Source organism: Haliotis rufescens, unplaced genomic scaffold, assembly GCF_023055435.1.
Source record: "Haliotis rufescens isolate VD_foot unplaced genomic scaffold, xgHalRufe1.0.p SCAF_22, whole genome shotgun sequence".
NCBI classification, from domain to species: Eukaryota; Metazoa; Mollusca; class Gastropoda; order Lepetellida; family Haliotidae; genus Haliotis; species Haliotis rufescens.
In genome coordinates, this window is record NW_025963913.1 from 4,837,868 (window position 1) to 4,854,520 (window position 16,653).

The following is a 16,653-nucleotide window of genomic DNA, read 5'->3' on the forward strand; positions in this document are numbered from 1 at the left end:
ATTCGCAATCACTAATATTGTTAAGACGAGCACAGAGATTAAATTGATTTCTGGTTTAGGTAAAGTACCATAGTAACCGTATGAAAATAATTCAAGGATAATAACATATATTAATGTAAAATAATGTGATATTTTTGTATAAAATGACTTTCCAAAGGAACACGAATTCTAATGTCAATAATAATTAGTAGTAAGTTGTACTATAAGTAGTACCCGGCTAAAAGCGTGTTTCTGTCTGCTCAAGTTTTAGTTTGTCGATGCTTGTGTGAAGAATCAAGATGAAGATCGAAGAAGTGAAAAGTACAGCCAAGGCTCAGCGTATTGCTTCCCACAGTCATATCAAAGGTCTTGGATTAGATGGCAGTGGTTATGCCATTCAAACAGCAGCAGGGCTTGTCGGCCAAGAGCTTGCACGTGAAGTACGTTTATTCACTATTGTTTATCTAGAACATTCTTCAAAAGTGTGTAAACCTAGTCAGTTAATGTTATTTCCAAAGAAAGAAATGTCATATCCATCAATCTGAAGTGTCTCCCTGGTTGTATGGAGTTAACGTAATTTGTTCAAATGAAAAGTAATCACAGATACGACCGAAATGATCATTTTCAGCAGGTATAAATATTCTGTGTTAACTAACCAATCTCCTTGGTAACCAGAGTTATGCCTCTTCCATCATCAGGCTGCAGGGGTTGTTGTGGAGCTCATCAAATCCAAAAAGATGGCAGGAAGAGCAATGCTACTTGCTGGCCCACCAGGAACAGGAAAGGTATATTTATGTTTAATCAGTTATGTTCTTATTTGTTTGTTTACCATTAACATGTTAATTTTAATCAAAGTGTGATTTGTACTGTTGGCTTGGTTAGCTTTTTATATGATTTGTGTGTATTTTATGGTGACATTTCCGATTGGCACAAGAAAATAATGGACATTACTAAATTTTGACAGTTTCATTGAGATCTTTTGTAAATATTATCAAATAGAACTTTTTTAACCCAGAAGAAGTGTTATATTGCTAATTAAGTGATAATTAGAAGCAAGAGAAATCTAAATATAACAAACTTAATGATTCAAATTGGTATTTGTTTAATATAGGAGGAGACCTTGTCAAATCCTTTTTAATCATGTAAGAAACACCTGTACAGTACAGTAGAATAAAGATGATGTCATCTTCCCGAGGAAAAGGAGTAAACTGACTTTAAAAGTCCAGTTTCCAACCTTGCCCAATTTGGCTGGAGTCTGGTCATGATCATAGCGCTACCAGGGGCTATTACGAGTAATGTCCATTCCCCACTACTGGCCAATCAGATTCCACCTCTCATGTCACAAGTTTACATTTGCTTCAAACAAAATGCACAGTCAAGATGATCTCATCGATAATAAAGATCTTTATTGTAGTTAAATGGGTTTTACCTCGTGAAGCGCATCAAATCACTTGAGCACCTTGATAAAACACATGAAAAGATTTGGAAAATATCTGTTGATGCTGAGTTGATGGTACACATGCCCTGCAAATCCTGCAATTGAACGAATTCAACGCAGCAGTGGCCATGTTGTTTATGAACTGGATGTGGATTTCGTAAAAGGATTTTGATAGGACTATGCCAAAATATAACTCCATAATTCCAGCCTAGTTCGGCTAGGGTGGAAACAGAACTTTAATGTTGGTTAACTCCCTTGCCTTGGGAAGATGAGATGATGTAGAACGAACACTTTCAGAAAATTCTCAGAGATAATATAAACTCCTCTGAATGTCAAGTTTAGGTATTACTTTGGTAAACTATGACAGTATTTGTAACAACAAAGTACCATTGTCATGGTTTTGATGAGCTAGTTATTTATTTACAGTTGCTACTGCTGTGAACTCATTTATGTCCAAAAGTCAATTTTGGTGAGTGAGTGAGTTGGGTTTAATGCTGCTTTGAACAATATTCCAGTTGTATCACAGTGTATTATTGATGATATAGTTAAAGGAAGACATTTTGACATTCATTACTTCACAAACATTGTTTCAGTAAATAATTTGATCATTTGTAACGCTTACTTTGGATTTTTCTCAGACTGCCATTGCTCTAGCTATTGCTCAGGAGTTGGGATCCAAAGTCCCTTTTTGTCCAATGGTTGGAAGTGAAGTGTACTCCTCAGAGATCAAGAAAACAGAAGTGTTGATGGAGAACTTCCGAAGAGCCATAGGGTTGCGAATCAAGGAGACAAAAGAGGTGTATGAAGGAGAGGTGACAGAACTGTCACCTGTAGAGACAGAGAATCCTATGGGAGGTATGTATTCAAGGGTACACTCCCACTTATCAGTGACTCAGTTCATCAGATATTGACTGGTAAAATGTTTTGTACTGTACAAATGACGTCCATCCATGTAGTGGGATGGTTTGGCAGGATTTTGTTGGTTAAAAGCACCAAACTTGCATACATATTATAATTTGACATGTCATGTTTTTGTAGTAATCAACTCGTTATAACTAATGTTATTGTAGTAATCAGCTCATTATAACCAATGTTATTGTAATCGGGTGGTTATAACCAATGTTATTGTAGTAATCAGCTGGTTATAACTAATGTTAATGTAGTAATCAGCTGGTTATAACTAATGTTATTGTAGTAATCAGCTGGTTATAACTAATGTTATTGCTTTGCAGGGTGACTTGCATTTCAGTGATAACAGGGTTAATAATCAGGAAGAGGCTTTAATGTAGTGTACATTTTTGCATGGAATGAAAAATTAAAGTACCCCTGAATTTAAAAAAAAATCCCAATTTTGAAAAACACATTATCCCTCGCCACAAAGTGAAAGGGTGATATTGGAATGGGTGCTGTCCGCCCATCCATCCATCCATCTGTCACGTTTTGTTTCTGGAGCAGAACTCGAAAACCATGATAGATATATTATAACCAACTTTGGCACATAGATAGGTCTAGTGGTAAACTTGTGCCTTTTGGTTGTTTTGGTTTTGGTTGGACCAATCAGATTCCACCTCTCGTATCACTTGCATTTGCTTCAAACAAAATGGCGGCACCCAGTCAAGGCGATCTGATCGATAATCAAGATCTATATTGTGATAAAATGGGTCTTACATCGCGAGGTGCATCAAATCACGTGAGCACCTTGATTAAAAACATGAAAAGATTTGGAAAATATCTGTTGACAAGTTGGCGGTGCACATGCTTTTGCAATCCTGCGATTGACCAAAATCTGCATTACAGTTTACAAACCGGATTTTTATTTTGTTGCACGATTTTGATTGGACTATGCATAGACTCGTTAGTCCAGCTAAAATGTAACTACATAATACCAGCCTAGTTCGGCAAGGGTGGAAACTGGACTTTTATAGTCCTCGGGAAAATGGTAGTGGTCCAGACTATCCCAAAGCACAGCAGCTTAGGTTAACCATTACAAGACATGACTCCATGGAATGGGTCTCTTGATGTTAACCATGTTTGTTTATGAATGTCCTATCCACTAGCTCTGGTGTAATCTATAGACAATGACTGTCGACATCATGACATGCATGTACTGGTACCCTGTTGCAGGTTATGGCAAGACCATAAGCCATGTGGTGATCGGCTTGAAGACAGCTAAAGGCACCAAGCAGTTGAAGCTTGACCCGTCTATCTATGAGAGTCTACAGAAGGAGAAGGTGGAGGTGGGCGATGTCATCTACATCGAGGCCAACAGCGGCGCCGTCAAGGTGAGGAATGCAGGTTGGATGTGAATAAACAGTTGTGTGTGGTCAAAAGAGGTGTTCAGTACCTCATGCTTGCTGGAGAGCCAGCTAGAAGGGTCTTGGGTGGTCAGGCTCTGTGACTTGGCTGTTTGTGTTCATGTCATCAACCACTGGTTAAATGTGGTTAGCATGGCCCAGACATTATTTATATATGTTGTTAATGTAATTTATTATTTATTTACATATTATGATATATGGATGATTTGGGGCATTTATTATTTTGGATATGTTATCTTCTGACTCTTGTTTGGGGTAGTTTTACCGATCTTTGTTACCATGGATACCTCAGCCTGTGATCATTATATGCTGACATCTGACTGAGACATGTGTGACATTCAAGAGTTTGCCTGCTGGCTTAGATAATAGATAAATAATAAAAATAAATATATGGATTGAATATTGCTGACAGCAGCTAAAGACAGCAAACAAACAGTGGTGTATGACTTGTCTCATTGTGTTCATAATGCATTCACTTTTGCCTGTATTATTGATTTTCTTCAATTGTTTCAAGAGTTGTATCCCTTGGGCATACCAGAAACCTATGATTGTGGGTTGGAATCCCGGTTTGCCCCGATTGTTTCTAGGTTTGTCGGCACCATACTCGTGCTCGTGGGTTTACCTTAGTGGTGAACGTCTGAGACCTGCATCACTTCGGGCTTTCCTCACACATTAAGCTGACACGCTGTGATATAACTGGAATACTGTTCAAAGCAGCGGTAAACCAACTCGTTCACTCACTCACTTGCTTCAAGTGATTGTATTGTTGCCAAGATATCAATGTCTCACATAGTTTTGTGAGATCATCTTTTCATACACAATTTAATGATAAGTGCCAAATTTTCCAGTACCTTCTATCATGTCATGACCTTTGTAGTGTTGTGTAATCTTGGAATACTCTCCTCGTCCCATTGAGTCATTACATCAGTTTTTTCTTTAAGCATCTTTATTGTATCCTTCAAAATAACTGGTGGTATGTTTCAAACCATTAACTAAATTAACTTCAACAATGACAAAGAATTACTACCTACAGTTGTCACTGGCCCAGTCTCTATGTAACATAGTGTATTAAAACATTCTGGCCCAATAATCCAAGGGGTCTCTGAATTTCGAATATTGCCCCTAGAAATGAATTGGCAGGTTGATGTTTGTCCATCTGAGAAATATCTTGCTAACATCAGGTGCTTAGAAAGAAAACTCCCAGAGGCTATTAACACTGTTCTTCCATCTTACAGAGACAAGGCCGATCTGACAGCTACGCCACTGAGTACGATCTGGAGGCAGAAGAGTATGTGCCGCTACCTAAAGGTGATGTGCACAAGAAGAAGGAGGTCATTCAAGATGTCACCCTACATGACCTCGATGTCGCTAATGCAAGGCCACAGGTACTGACCGTCACTTTAGCAAGATTGTTATACCTCTACTAAGAATCTTGCAATTCCATTGGTTATTCCATACCACGTGAGGAAAAAATACATTTCAATGTAGACACTCCAGATCATGTGACTGACACTGACCTCGAATATTGACACTTCACATGATCAGTATTGACCTGTCACGTGATCGATATTGACTCGTCTACTGGAAAACAAGATGGCGACTGGTACTAACATTTCACGAATGGCTGCTAAGTTACTGTAATCAAAGATGTATATAGATATGTAATGAAACAGAATGGTTGAAAGGCTTCATAAAATTTAAAGGGAATTTCGGTATAGCAAAATGAATGTTTACTCTTGACGAGATTAATATGTGTTTTAAAAAAAAGGACCTTCGGGCCCCGACAGGACAGACCACCTCAGGAGTCTGGTCCCCAGGTGCTTGGTTTTTTTGCATATTGACCTTGTCAAAAATACTTGTTTGTGTAATGAGTTTAATATTGTTCCTGTCAGTTGTGTTTTCATCTTCACTGTATCTCTGCATGTTTGTACTTAGGGTATTTCATGTGATACCACTTTGATTGCAGGGAGGCCAGGATATTATGTCGATGATGGGGCAGTTGATGAAACCAAAGAAGACAGAAATCACTGGTTAGTAAGCATGATAAGACCAATCTTATTCAAATCAGACCTTAGTCCTCACTACTGCTGAACAAAAGAGCTGAGGACATCCCCTTACGGGTCATGTCAGAACAATCTTTTGCAAACTTTGACCAACCAATGAAATGACCAATCGCCAAGCAGAAAGCAGCTTTCTTGAGCTTTACGGCACTGGTTCCAAACTGGTGACTACGCTTTGAAAAATATTGATTCAAAATTTGAAAACTGAACAGAAAACCATACTGGACTTTCTAATATATGGCCTAGATTGTATGGCAGTACTTCCCACGGCAATGCAAAGTCCCTTCCTTCAAATGTTTATCCCTCTGAAGTGAGGATAGACTGTGTTTTTGACGGATTTAATTGTATAGCCTTTAACCGAGGTTAAGCATACCGTGTTTAACTTTCCAAGGTTGCATGATTAGAAACCACATTCCTACTGTCACTTTCCTGACCTGGTAAGTGACGCTCTGAAGGGTCAGGTGAAAGATTGTTATGATGTGACCCGTAATGGGACGTCCTCAGATGTTTGTTAGCGGTAGCGAGAACTAAGATCTGATTTTAATAAGATTGTGGAAAGACATCCAGAAGATCTCTGGGACTCTGTAAAACTGAGAGTTGCTTGTAGCACATCATGATAAATGTCCCCATTATTCTATGAGATAAACATAGTTTTGAGATATTTATTTCTGATTAGGAATTTAGTATTTTCGAAAGCTACTTCATTATCTTGGTCTATCAAAATAATGGGGCATGTATGGACTAAATAATTATGGACTAAATAATAATTCATCTATTTTCAAAACAGTTATGGTTTTACAGTTTTACAGTTTTTACAGTTTTTATGTACTTTTGAATTGCCTTATCACCATCTTGGCTGGGATCTAACTTTATTAGATGTATTCTTACTATGTATTCTATACTAAATTCAGGCCATTATTGTGACACTCTTCTTGTTGTATTTTGCAGATAAGCTTCGGAAGGAGATCAACAAGGTGGTGAACAAGTACATCGATCAGGGTATAGCAGAGCTGGTGCCGGGTGTGTTGTTCATAGACGAGGTGCACATGTTGGATATTGAGTGCTTTACATACCTCCATCGAGCCTTGGAGTCCACAATCGCACCCATTGTTATCTTTGCCACAAACAGAGGAAAGTGCACAATAAAGTAAGAACAGTGTTCTACTTGATGTTTATTTTGTGATTTTACAAGTTATTTTAATCAGGTTAATAGTAGATTCTCTTTCCTGATCTTTTCTGTACATCAAATCAACACACGAAGATCGGGGTGAGAATAGGTCTTCAGCAACCCATGCTTGCAGTAAGAGGCGACTAATGGAATCAGGTGGTCGGGATTGCTGACTTGGTTCATGCATGTCATCGTATCCCAATTGCGTAGATCGATGCTCATGATGTGTATCACTGATTGTCTGGTCCAGACTCGATTATTTGCAGACTGACGTCATGTAGGTGGAATATTGCTGTGTGCAGCGTTAAGCAACAAACAAATCAAATCAAATCTTAGGTATTCAAATATGAATCCACAATTAACTCTAAAGCATCCTTCATGTTGAAACGTTTGATGATATATCCCATATGACTTTATTCAGAATTTTACTGACTGCATTTCTTGTTGTCATCCATATATTGAACAGAGAGCACCAGGAAGGGAGGTCAGCAAAGAGTTATCTGCCCTTAGATTGTAACATTGCCTCTTCAGATCCCTGTCATTGATGAACCCAACAGCCTTTGTTCTCACAGGACAGAAGGTGTATGATACTGACGTGTTTGTGTTTCTGTTACAGGGGGACCGAGGACATTGTTGCCCCCCACGGCATGCCCCTGGATCTGCTGGACCGAGTCATGATCATCAGGACCTTGCCATACTCATTGGAGGAAATGGTCGCTGTATGTACAACCACTTTGATATCACTTAGCATTTTATGTATTGATCAAACTATGATTTCATTAATAGAGATGATATATTTGTAGAATGAGACCAGGCCCAGGTTATCCAATTTTTTCTAGTTCTTGACTTGATTCTTTCGTTACACAGATTCTGAAGATCCGGTCACAAACAGAAAGCATACAGATAGATGACGAATCCCTGCAGCAGCTGGGCAGCATTGGATCAAACTCCACACTTAGGTAAGCATATATATTATTTGTGATAAGTGATATGTTGCTTTGAATATTTACTCCAATATATCATGTATAAGTTTACACCAGACAATAGGTGGTTGAGAACATCATTTATAATTTGTGCTTCTAAGAAATGGCACATATCAGCATGGTAAGCCAGGGCTCCGTTCTCCAAAGAAATCTTAGCGCTAAGTCGATCGTAACTCCCATACTTTAACGTAGACTTACGACAGTCTAAGTGTTAAGATTGCTTTGTGGAATGGGACCCAGGTCACACATTATAATCTGCTGATGCCCATTTACTGTAGTCAATGGGTGAACATTTTTTTTTTTATTCCTGCTGGCCCGAATTTTTGTGTTTTTCTTGGTATCATTTCTGCAGATTTTAGTGTTAATGTATAGACTATTATTGGGTGTGGTTACGAGACAGGAAGGCATTTTACAAAACATAATTTGGCTCACACAGTGTACAGTTCAGAATTCTCATGATCTGTATAATGGACGTGTATGAACAATAAATTGTGGTGTCGATGGACAGTGAATATTCAAATATGAATGTCTTTCACACTTGCTTGAGTGTATGTTTTGGTAAGCTGCTTGTATTGAGTACATTTATCATCTGGAATGCTTTTGAAAGTCAACATTCACCTTCTTCATGAACAATATTTGTGATACTAGAGTGATATGAGAGTTTCACTATGTTTATGAGCAGTTACAGATAACAATGACATCAGCATGCTCTTGTTTTGTAGATACGCCGTTCAGCTGCTCACCCCAAGCAACATCCTTGCCAGGATAAACGGCAAGGAATCAATAAACAAGGAAGACATAGACGAGATTCACAAACTGTTCTACGATGCCAAATCATCAGCAAAGATCCTTGCAGCACACGAAGACAAATACATGAAATAAACGAGTGTTCCCACCATTCAGTCAACATGTACATAAACATTCAACCTTCGGCATTGTTCAGGCTTTTCATGAACATCATCAAACAGCTCATTCCATTATCAGTTCCGGTACTAGTGAATCCCCTAAATACGGTGATCTGATTGTTAGAGTGAACTATGAATTTCAGAACGTTTGAAATGTACACAACTTGTGTGTACTGGTATATATATAAACTATGAAATCAGCTGGTGAACTGAACATTCGGAATCGTCTTTTCAAGATTGTCACATTTTCATTACAATAGAATTGTGAATACTATTTTCATCACTGTCGTCCTCATGATGTAGTATGACTACATACACAGGTTCAAGAAAACCAGCATTTGTATTGATCTGTTTCTCATTGATATTAAAATATGTATCTCTTGTAGTTCGGCAGTTTGTGTAGTGTATGGGTTATTGTGGAGGGCGTGATGGCTTACCCTGCAGAACAAGCTTGGCAACATAGCGGGCGACTTCATTAGAAACAACCTCATCTTCTCGAAGCAAGGGAGTTAACTGACACTAAAAGTTTCCACCCTGGCCAAATGTGACTCAATCATAGTACCACCAATCAGATTCCATCTCTCATATCACTTGCATTTGCTTCAAACACAAGGGCGGCACCCAGTCAAGACGATCTGATTGATTATCAAGATATTTATTGTAATACAATTGGTCTTACCTCGTAAAGTACATCAAATCCCTTGAACCCCTTGATTAACAACGCCCAGTTTACGGTACACGTTTTGCAAATCCTGCAGTCGACCAAAATCTGCACAGCAGTCGCCATATTGCTTACGAGCCCAATCTCCATTTCGATTTTGATTGGACTGTGCATAGAGTCGTTAGTCCAGCCAAAACATAACTCTATAATTCCAGCCTAGTTCGGCAAGGGTGGAAACTGGAATTTTATAGTCAGTTCTCTTGCCTCGGGACAAGTGTGGGCTTCTTGGAACATACTCAGACCCTGGAGCTCCAAGAAGGGGTTTGTCAGTTTCCCTGGCATGTAAAGGATCTGATGGATAGCTAGTTGTGAAATGTCATATTCCCATCAGTCAATTCTGGCAATGATCAATGAAGGGAGACGGCCCTACTTACAGAGCCGAATACCCGACATGGTTCACAGTGATATCCCACTACAACCTATAGCAATCTCTACTTTCAATAGTTGTAGCTGACGGAGAGAGTGGGCCCAGTTTCACAAGGCAGTCTGCAATTCAGCACTATTTCAGCCACACTGGCACATCTACCTTCACATATTGTACCCATCACTGTCCATGCAGGGAATTAAATCTGTATATGCCCAGAGCAACTTCTACTGAATGAACCTAAGTACCAACTCACCCCTCAAGAAACTGCCTCCATTGTGTAAATAGGCATCGAAGTTGCAATCAAATACAAAACAGTGAAGTCCAGTTTACACAAAGTTTTTTATTGTTATTTTTTCAACACTGAGGACTCGTGATACAGAATGTCTCTTTCATACCGACCCAATCTAACAACATACGACACTTTCTTCAAAACAAAAGAAATGCTTCAGAAACTGAGACGCCTAAAATAAGTTTGCTTCATATAACAAATTCTTGAACTACATTTTGATGTCACTATGCTCATGTAGTCCCTTCATTGTTGATAAAAATAATGTAATGAAGTCATGAGGCTACTTGCAAAGATGAACTTATAAACTTTCTCCATGACCACAGAGATTGTTCTTCAAATTTGTATCCATGTCATTATCTTAAAATCTTTTCCCCTCTACGTTATATTCCCTTATAAAATATCTTTGGCAAATAAATCATTAAAACAATCGAGCTGTGGTCATTTTCTACTTAACAGATTCCACCGAGATCTGTGGATTGCAAATGATATCTTAATAACTAATGACAAGGATTCATGTGACAAGAAATATATGTACAAATGCTGCAGATTCAAAAATAGCTGCAGAATAATAATAATAATATTAACATTAATTGTTTATCCGTATCCGAAAGTCTAGAAGAGTAGTGTGCTCATGCCGCCCATTTCGCTCTGTTCCTTGACGAAAATTTCAAAGTACTGGTAAATAATTGTTACAGCCAGCAAGATTCCAGTTCCACTGCCAATGGCACCTGAAAAAAGCAAAGAATAAATATATACCATCAGATTCCTATCATACATCAACAAGCAAATAATGGACAACTTATGTGACTGATAAATATCAGATATTGGTACATTTTAATGTATCCCAATGCTGAGAATCTTTCAAATATTTGACACTCCTGAAGTCTGATGATGGTTGTAACAAGTAACTGTTTGAAACTGTACTCTACAGTTCTAAAGTTCATTTATAATATACATGACTTAAGAAGTCGATATCAATGTGTGTGTGAGTGATGGAGTTGGGGTCACTGCTGCGCTAAGCAGTCTTTCAAATATATCACGGTGTCCGCTTAATGCGAAGATAGCCGAAAGTGATGCTGATCTTAGAAACCTGTGAACTTAGCTGTGGAGCCGACAAACAAAAAATAATCGGGAGGAATCTGGGATTTGAACCCATGAGCATAGGATTAAGGTATGCAACTCTGCTCAATGAATTGAAGCAACTTGGTCAACTTCATCCCAACTAATGGAGATTGATTCCTTGTAGCACACTTACCCATGAAGTCAGCCATGACGGAGAGGGCTCCGATACACAGACCACCAAATGCAGCAGCTGTGGGGATGTATCTGTTCAGCTCCTTGATCATGGACTTGTCTCGGTGACCTCGCATCACCATCTGCTGCTCCTTCAGTTGCTTAGCAACCTAGAAAATTAGAGAAACATTGTAGATATTCCTGTTGCAATATTAAGATAACAGTCAATACGTTGGCATTAGCATGTTATCACTGTTTTAACTCAGAATTGCATTTCCTTAGACAACTGAGGCGCCAGAAAATGTAATCCATTTAACATAACCGATACACCATATATACAGTGTATGTGAAGTGTAGCTTGAAGCACATACATTATCATTCAAAGCTATTGCAATCATTCTAAATAGCAAGTCAGTATAAGGTTTGAGATAAATTTTCCAATGTTTGTTGTTTAATGCCACGCTTGGCAATATTCCAGCTATATGACAGTGGACCAGATGATCCAGTGATTGATATCATGAACATCAATCTACACAGCTGGAATATGATGATGTGCATCAACCACTAAGCCGCAAGCATGGGTTGCTGAAGACCTATTCTATCCTGGATCTTCATTTGTCTTTTCCAGTGTAACCAATATGATCACATGTATGCAGATACAATATGTTTTTACATTGAGCAACAGTAAGTATGTTGTTAGATACAATTCAACAATAACTTGGTACTTACATCTTTAGCACTAGACCCTGAGACTTCAATCCAGGTTTTAGAGAAGAATGCGCATGATCCCAACATAAAGACTATGTAGAGAACAGCATGGATAGGATCTTCCACTACATGTGATAACGTCTCCGGCGGAGACAAGTAGTAGCATAAACCTCCTACAGGATATGACCTGGCCGGGCCGCCGCCTCCAACATCCTGCACATAGAGAACCCACATTCAGAGCCACACCACACGCCAATAAACATTTATAACACATCATAAAATAAATTGAATCTATGCACAAAATATATGAAGCAATGTTTGTCTTTGTTTTGAAAAACAATCTCATCCGCGACCTTAGTAACTAGTCTGAAGTCTTGTAAATCTCTTCCTGGTCTGTTTGTTTGAATGTTAATTTGTCCAATTTTGTTTCACTTCTTGGAAGCAAGGCGCCATCCGTGAATCTACAATCTATTGAAACCAACCAAAGGCAAAAACACTTCAAGACTGTTGTGTTGAAAACAGTCTAGTTTGTGACCCTCCAATTATTTAAAATCAACCAAACAAATACTCACAGCCCAAGCACCGAGCAAGTTGACGAAAAAGTTTCCACTGAACTTTGTAGCCAACATCTGTGAAATGACGTAGAGATTGGATACTAGGGCACTCTGAAGGATGATGGGAATGTTGGACGTATAGAACAGCTTGATGGGGTATGACGTGTACTGTCCTCTGTAGCGAGCCGACTTGATAGGAAGATCCACACGGAATCCCTGAAAATCAAACAAGTCAATAAAAATATCTATCTCAATTGTCAGCAAAAGTAATTACATAGACTTCAAATTCTAATCTTATTTCTGAATTCAAAATTAACAACAAAAGCATATCATAAAACTATCCCTTACACTACACACTAACTACAATTAATCCTTAGATGTAATCGTTATCACCATATTGAAGCTATGAAAACTACTTTCACATTATTTCATCATAATCAGCCTAACTAATCATGTTTGACATACCTGGAAGTATATAACTATGGCAAACACAAAGATGGTGGCCATGAGGTTCATGAGGTTAGGGAGGTTCTGTCTGTAGAAAGCCTCACGCAGAGCGCGGACCTTGTCGTTCCTTGTAGCCAGCAAGTGGAACAGAGCAATAATGGCGCCCTCAAACTCTGTGCCTGTAAACAACAATCACACATTACTGAAGGTGGGCATATGCAAATCAGGCTATACTTGACTATCCCACAAAGCTTACATCACTACAACATCACCATCTTGTTAATTTTAAAATAAACTAAAAGCTTTATCTTACATATACTATTAAAATGTGACTTAATGGTATGTTGCAAAGTATAGTAAGAAGGTACCCTGTATGTAGGCCAATGATAAACTTACCTCTTCCAGTGTTGACAGTGGCAGGGCTGAATGCCTTCCACACAATTGTCTCGCAAATGTTGGTGGCGATAAACAGTGAGATACCCGAGCCAAGACCGTAGCCTTTCTGGAGCAGTTCATCAAGGAGCAGCACAATCAGACCAGCAACAAACAGCTGAAACACAGGCAGGAAATCATGACCACTGAACAACGACTACTGAGGTATAGTCAGGGCTTGATTTAACCACATAAAACATGCACAAATGCAACCTGATATTGAAAACTGCAACCTATTATTTATATCTACATGCACCCAACACAACATGAGTCTTTTAATTCAATACATGCACCAGTCAACATTCACCAGGTGCAAGCTATATCTGGTTCCTAAATCGAGCTGTGTATAGTCAACCATTGTGGTAACGCAATCCCCTAAAATACCTCCCTAGATGACTAATATGTCTTATAATTACACAACATTGCTAAAGTTCCGGAACATGATCCACTTGTATTTCGTTAATAATCCCTTCATAGATGCAACAAGCTTGACTTAAAACAACTGCACTTTGTCAAATCCATTTTGAATATCTATGACAAGCATATCATGTTCTCGACCTTGCCCTGCTATCTTATGACACAGACTGGAGGATATTTGTGTATGTACAGAAATATTACAATCTTTCACAAACTGACATAGTGTCACCTATTTAAATGTTCTATTTTTCCATCGCTAACAAACACTTGTAAGCAAAGCTTGAGAAAACTCACCTGGATGATGATGAGAAGGCAGACACCAGCTCCGATCTCTGCAGGGTCACCATACATTCCTGTCATCACGTAAACGATGGCCTGACACACCGTGATCACCATACCAAACACTGGATCAAGGAGAAAGAAAAGTTACCACAATCTTGTCGAAAATGAGGAAATAATTGGACATTTCTTAAAAACAAACTTACTTCCTGAATTAAGAATTATTTTTTGGGTAATACAGATTCTATTTTTTTACAGAAGTCTTGAACTTAGATTATCATCATGCTTACATTTATTTGCTCCATTGTAGAGCGCTCTGTCTTTAGGAGTGTCACCAACTTCAATGATCTTGGCTCCGGCCAACAGCTGCATGATGAGGCCAGATGTCACAATGGGAGAAATACCCAACTCCATCAATGTACCTGCACGAATACAACAATGTTTTATGAACAGGTTTATCTTTAACCACAGAACTTAATCTTTAACTTTAGAGGTGAGTTGTAAGGGGGTTTAACATCGCGCCCAAGATGTGTGTGTGTGTGTGTGTGTATGGGGGCGCGCTTGTACTAGTCCAGACTGATGCCGATTTTATAGTGCTAGCCCACTGAGATACCATGCTGCAGTTTAACACAAATACCCCACTCAGACACAGTAAACTGACTCCAAGCCGACCAGTCTTTGTTTTAGCCCCTTAATGTCGAGCGCCAGACATGGTAACAACAAATACCATCTTTTAGCGTCTTTTGGTATGAAGCAGCTGGGGATCGAACCCCGAACCTTCCGCTCTCCGGGCGGACACTATACCACTAGACCACGGAGGCAGTCTTATCTATAGAAACACACTAAAAAGGTGTAATTCATCGGAGTACTAAATACTGTAAACTTATTGACGTGAATTGATATAACATGTTTGGTGGAAATAACAAGTTAAATATAAAGAACCCACCTCTGTTTGAAGCCAAGATGACACGAATCCAGTAGAAGGGATCGGCGGAGTCTGAAGACATGATTCCAAACAAGGGAATCTGAAATAAAACAATCGTCACATGTAGAGCCAAAGTGAATATTGGCTATGAATCGAACACAGATTGAACTGTAGCAGCTGACAACATGGAGATGCTAATGATAATCTTTTGTCCAATATTGGAATTCTTTCATCAGCTATAAGAAATTCACTTTAATGCTGCCCTTGAAATAGGTATGTGCTAAGAATATATAGGTACGTGCTAAGAATATACATATTTTCATTCAGTATCAAACTGATTCTGTGTGGAACCCCCCCCCCCACCCCCCATAAATTTGTTCATGCCTCAATCTCATCTATTTCTCCCCACGCCATACCAAATGGTAATGGATAAGTTGAAAATGAAGATGTACTTGCACTAATAAAACAAGTACAAAATTATGGTAATATCTACACAACATACCTGACAGCAGACAAGGAAGATGAAAAGTGTGATGGCTGTCCATAGCACCTTCTCTCTGAATTGGATCTGAAACATAAGTAATGTTTATACTTGCTCATTAGGTGCTGACCAAACGATGAGAAAACAAGCATTTTCTAGATGGTATATTCTGTGTGTAATTCAATGTGTAATGATCGGAGCTGTTTGTAAACAGTTGTGAGTTGAAATGGCAATTTAAAATAGAATGTTCTCCAAACTACTTTCACTATTTGAATGATGCAACAAATAACTAACACTGTTATAAGTTTACCATATGTTCAAAAATACACCACAATTTTAAATCGCCATATTTAAATAGAAAACTTATAGCAAAACAACAATAGTGATAACATACTCATTTTGAATGTCACGATTGTGTATTTAGAGAGTTGACAGCTGTGATACATACCTTTCTATCCGGTTTGGCTATTTCTGGTAAAACCGCACAAAACGGCTTTACAAACTCCAGGAATTTAACTGAAATTAAAAGGAACACATAAATAAACAACTAGAGTGACTTATTCTACCAAAAGATGGGGAAAATCACGGATAATGATGGGGATTCTGACAAGTCTTACAAAACGACACCACATTTCTAACAGCCACGTAAGCACGGACACTCGCGCCGGTAGAAGGGATGTGTACTGCGACAAATACACGATCAAGGAATAAAATATGACGTATACTTACTCCCCATAGTTGGATGTTGCCACCGATCACTTTTGATGAACTTTAAAGATGTTTACAGACGCAAATTTTCTATATGAATGTCCGGGGACAGGCCACCTGCACACAGAAGTATGGATGCGTCTCTTAAAAGAAAGGTCACGTGACGTGCTACGTGGGTTCTTTCAAATTTTATTGGTCGAACTATTTTGTTTTATGGTAGTCACACATGATTACTTCTGAAATG

The 16,653-nt window shown here is 38.7% G+C and overlaps 2 protein-coding genes across 2 annotated transcripts; one reads left to right on the forward strand and one right to left on the reverse strand.

Moving 5' to 3' along the window:
- Positions 1-208: 208 nt before the first annotated feature.
- On the forward strand, positions 209-10,765 carry LOC124136307 (ruvB-like 1). Its single transcript, XM_046502194.2, has 10 exons — positions 209-419; positions 678-764; positions 2,056-2,272; positions 3,542-3,699; positions 4,968-5,117; positions 5,699-5,762; positions 6,741-6,939; positions 7,577-7,679; positions 7,828-7,919; positions 8,666-10,765. Exons 1-10 carry the CDS (start codon positions 279-281, stop codon positions 8,823-8,825), a joined length of 1,371 nt encoding a protein of 456 aa, XP_046358150.2. The 5' UTR covers positions 209-278; the 3' UTR covers positions 8,826-10,765.
- Positions 10,257-16,569, reverse strand: LOC124136306 (protein transport protein Sec61 subunit alpha). The gene is made up of 12 exons (XM_046502193.2): positions 16,431-16,569; positions 16,150-16,217; positions 15,723-15,788; positions 15,242-15,320; positions 14,586-14,717; positions 14,311-14,420; positions 13,564-13,717; positions 13,186-13,346; positions 12,739-12,936; positions 12,188-12,379; positions 11,481-11,628; positions 10,257-10,953 (listed from the first exon to the last, which is right to left on the reverse strand). The coding sequence occupies exons 1-12, from the start codon at positions 16,435-16,437 to the stop codon at positions 10,838-10,840; spliced, it is 1,431 nt and encodes a 476-aa protein (XP_046358149.1). The 5' UTR covers positions 16,438-16,569; the 3' UTR covers positions 10,257-10,837.
- Between the last annotated feature and the right edge of the window lie 84 nt (positions 16,570-16,653).

Bases quoted from the DNA above. Each gene is read 5' to 3' on its own strand.
- LOC124136307 (XM_046502194.2), top strand. From the start codon at position 279: ATGAAGATCGAAGAAGTGAAAAGTACAGCCAAGGCTCAGCGTATTGCT. The intron at 2,273-3,541 runs GTATGTATTCAA...ACCCTGTTGCAG, and splicing joins GACAGAGAATCCTATGGGAG to GTTATGGCAAGACCATAAGC. The intron at 7,680-7,827 runs GTATGTACAACC...TTCGTTACACAG, and splicing joins CATTGGAGGAAATGGTCGCT to ATTCTGAAGATCCGGTCACA.
- LOC124136306 (XM_046502193.2), bottom strand. The intron at 15,789-16,149 runs GTATGTATCACA...CTTATGTTTCAG, and splicing joins TAGCCAAACCGGATAGAAAG to ATCCAATTCAGAGAGAAGGT. The intron at 13,718-14,310 runs GTGAGTTTTCTC...CCTGTGTTTCAG, and splicing joins GCCTTCTCATCATCATCCAG to CTGTTTGTTGCTGGTCTGAT.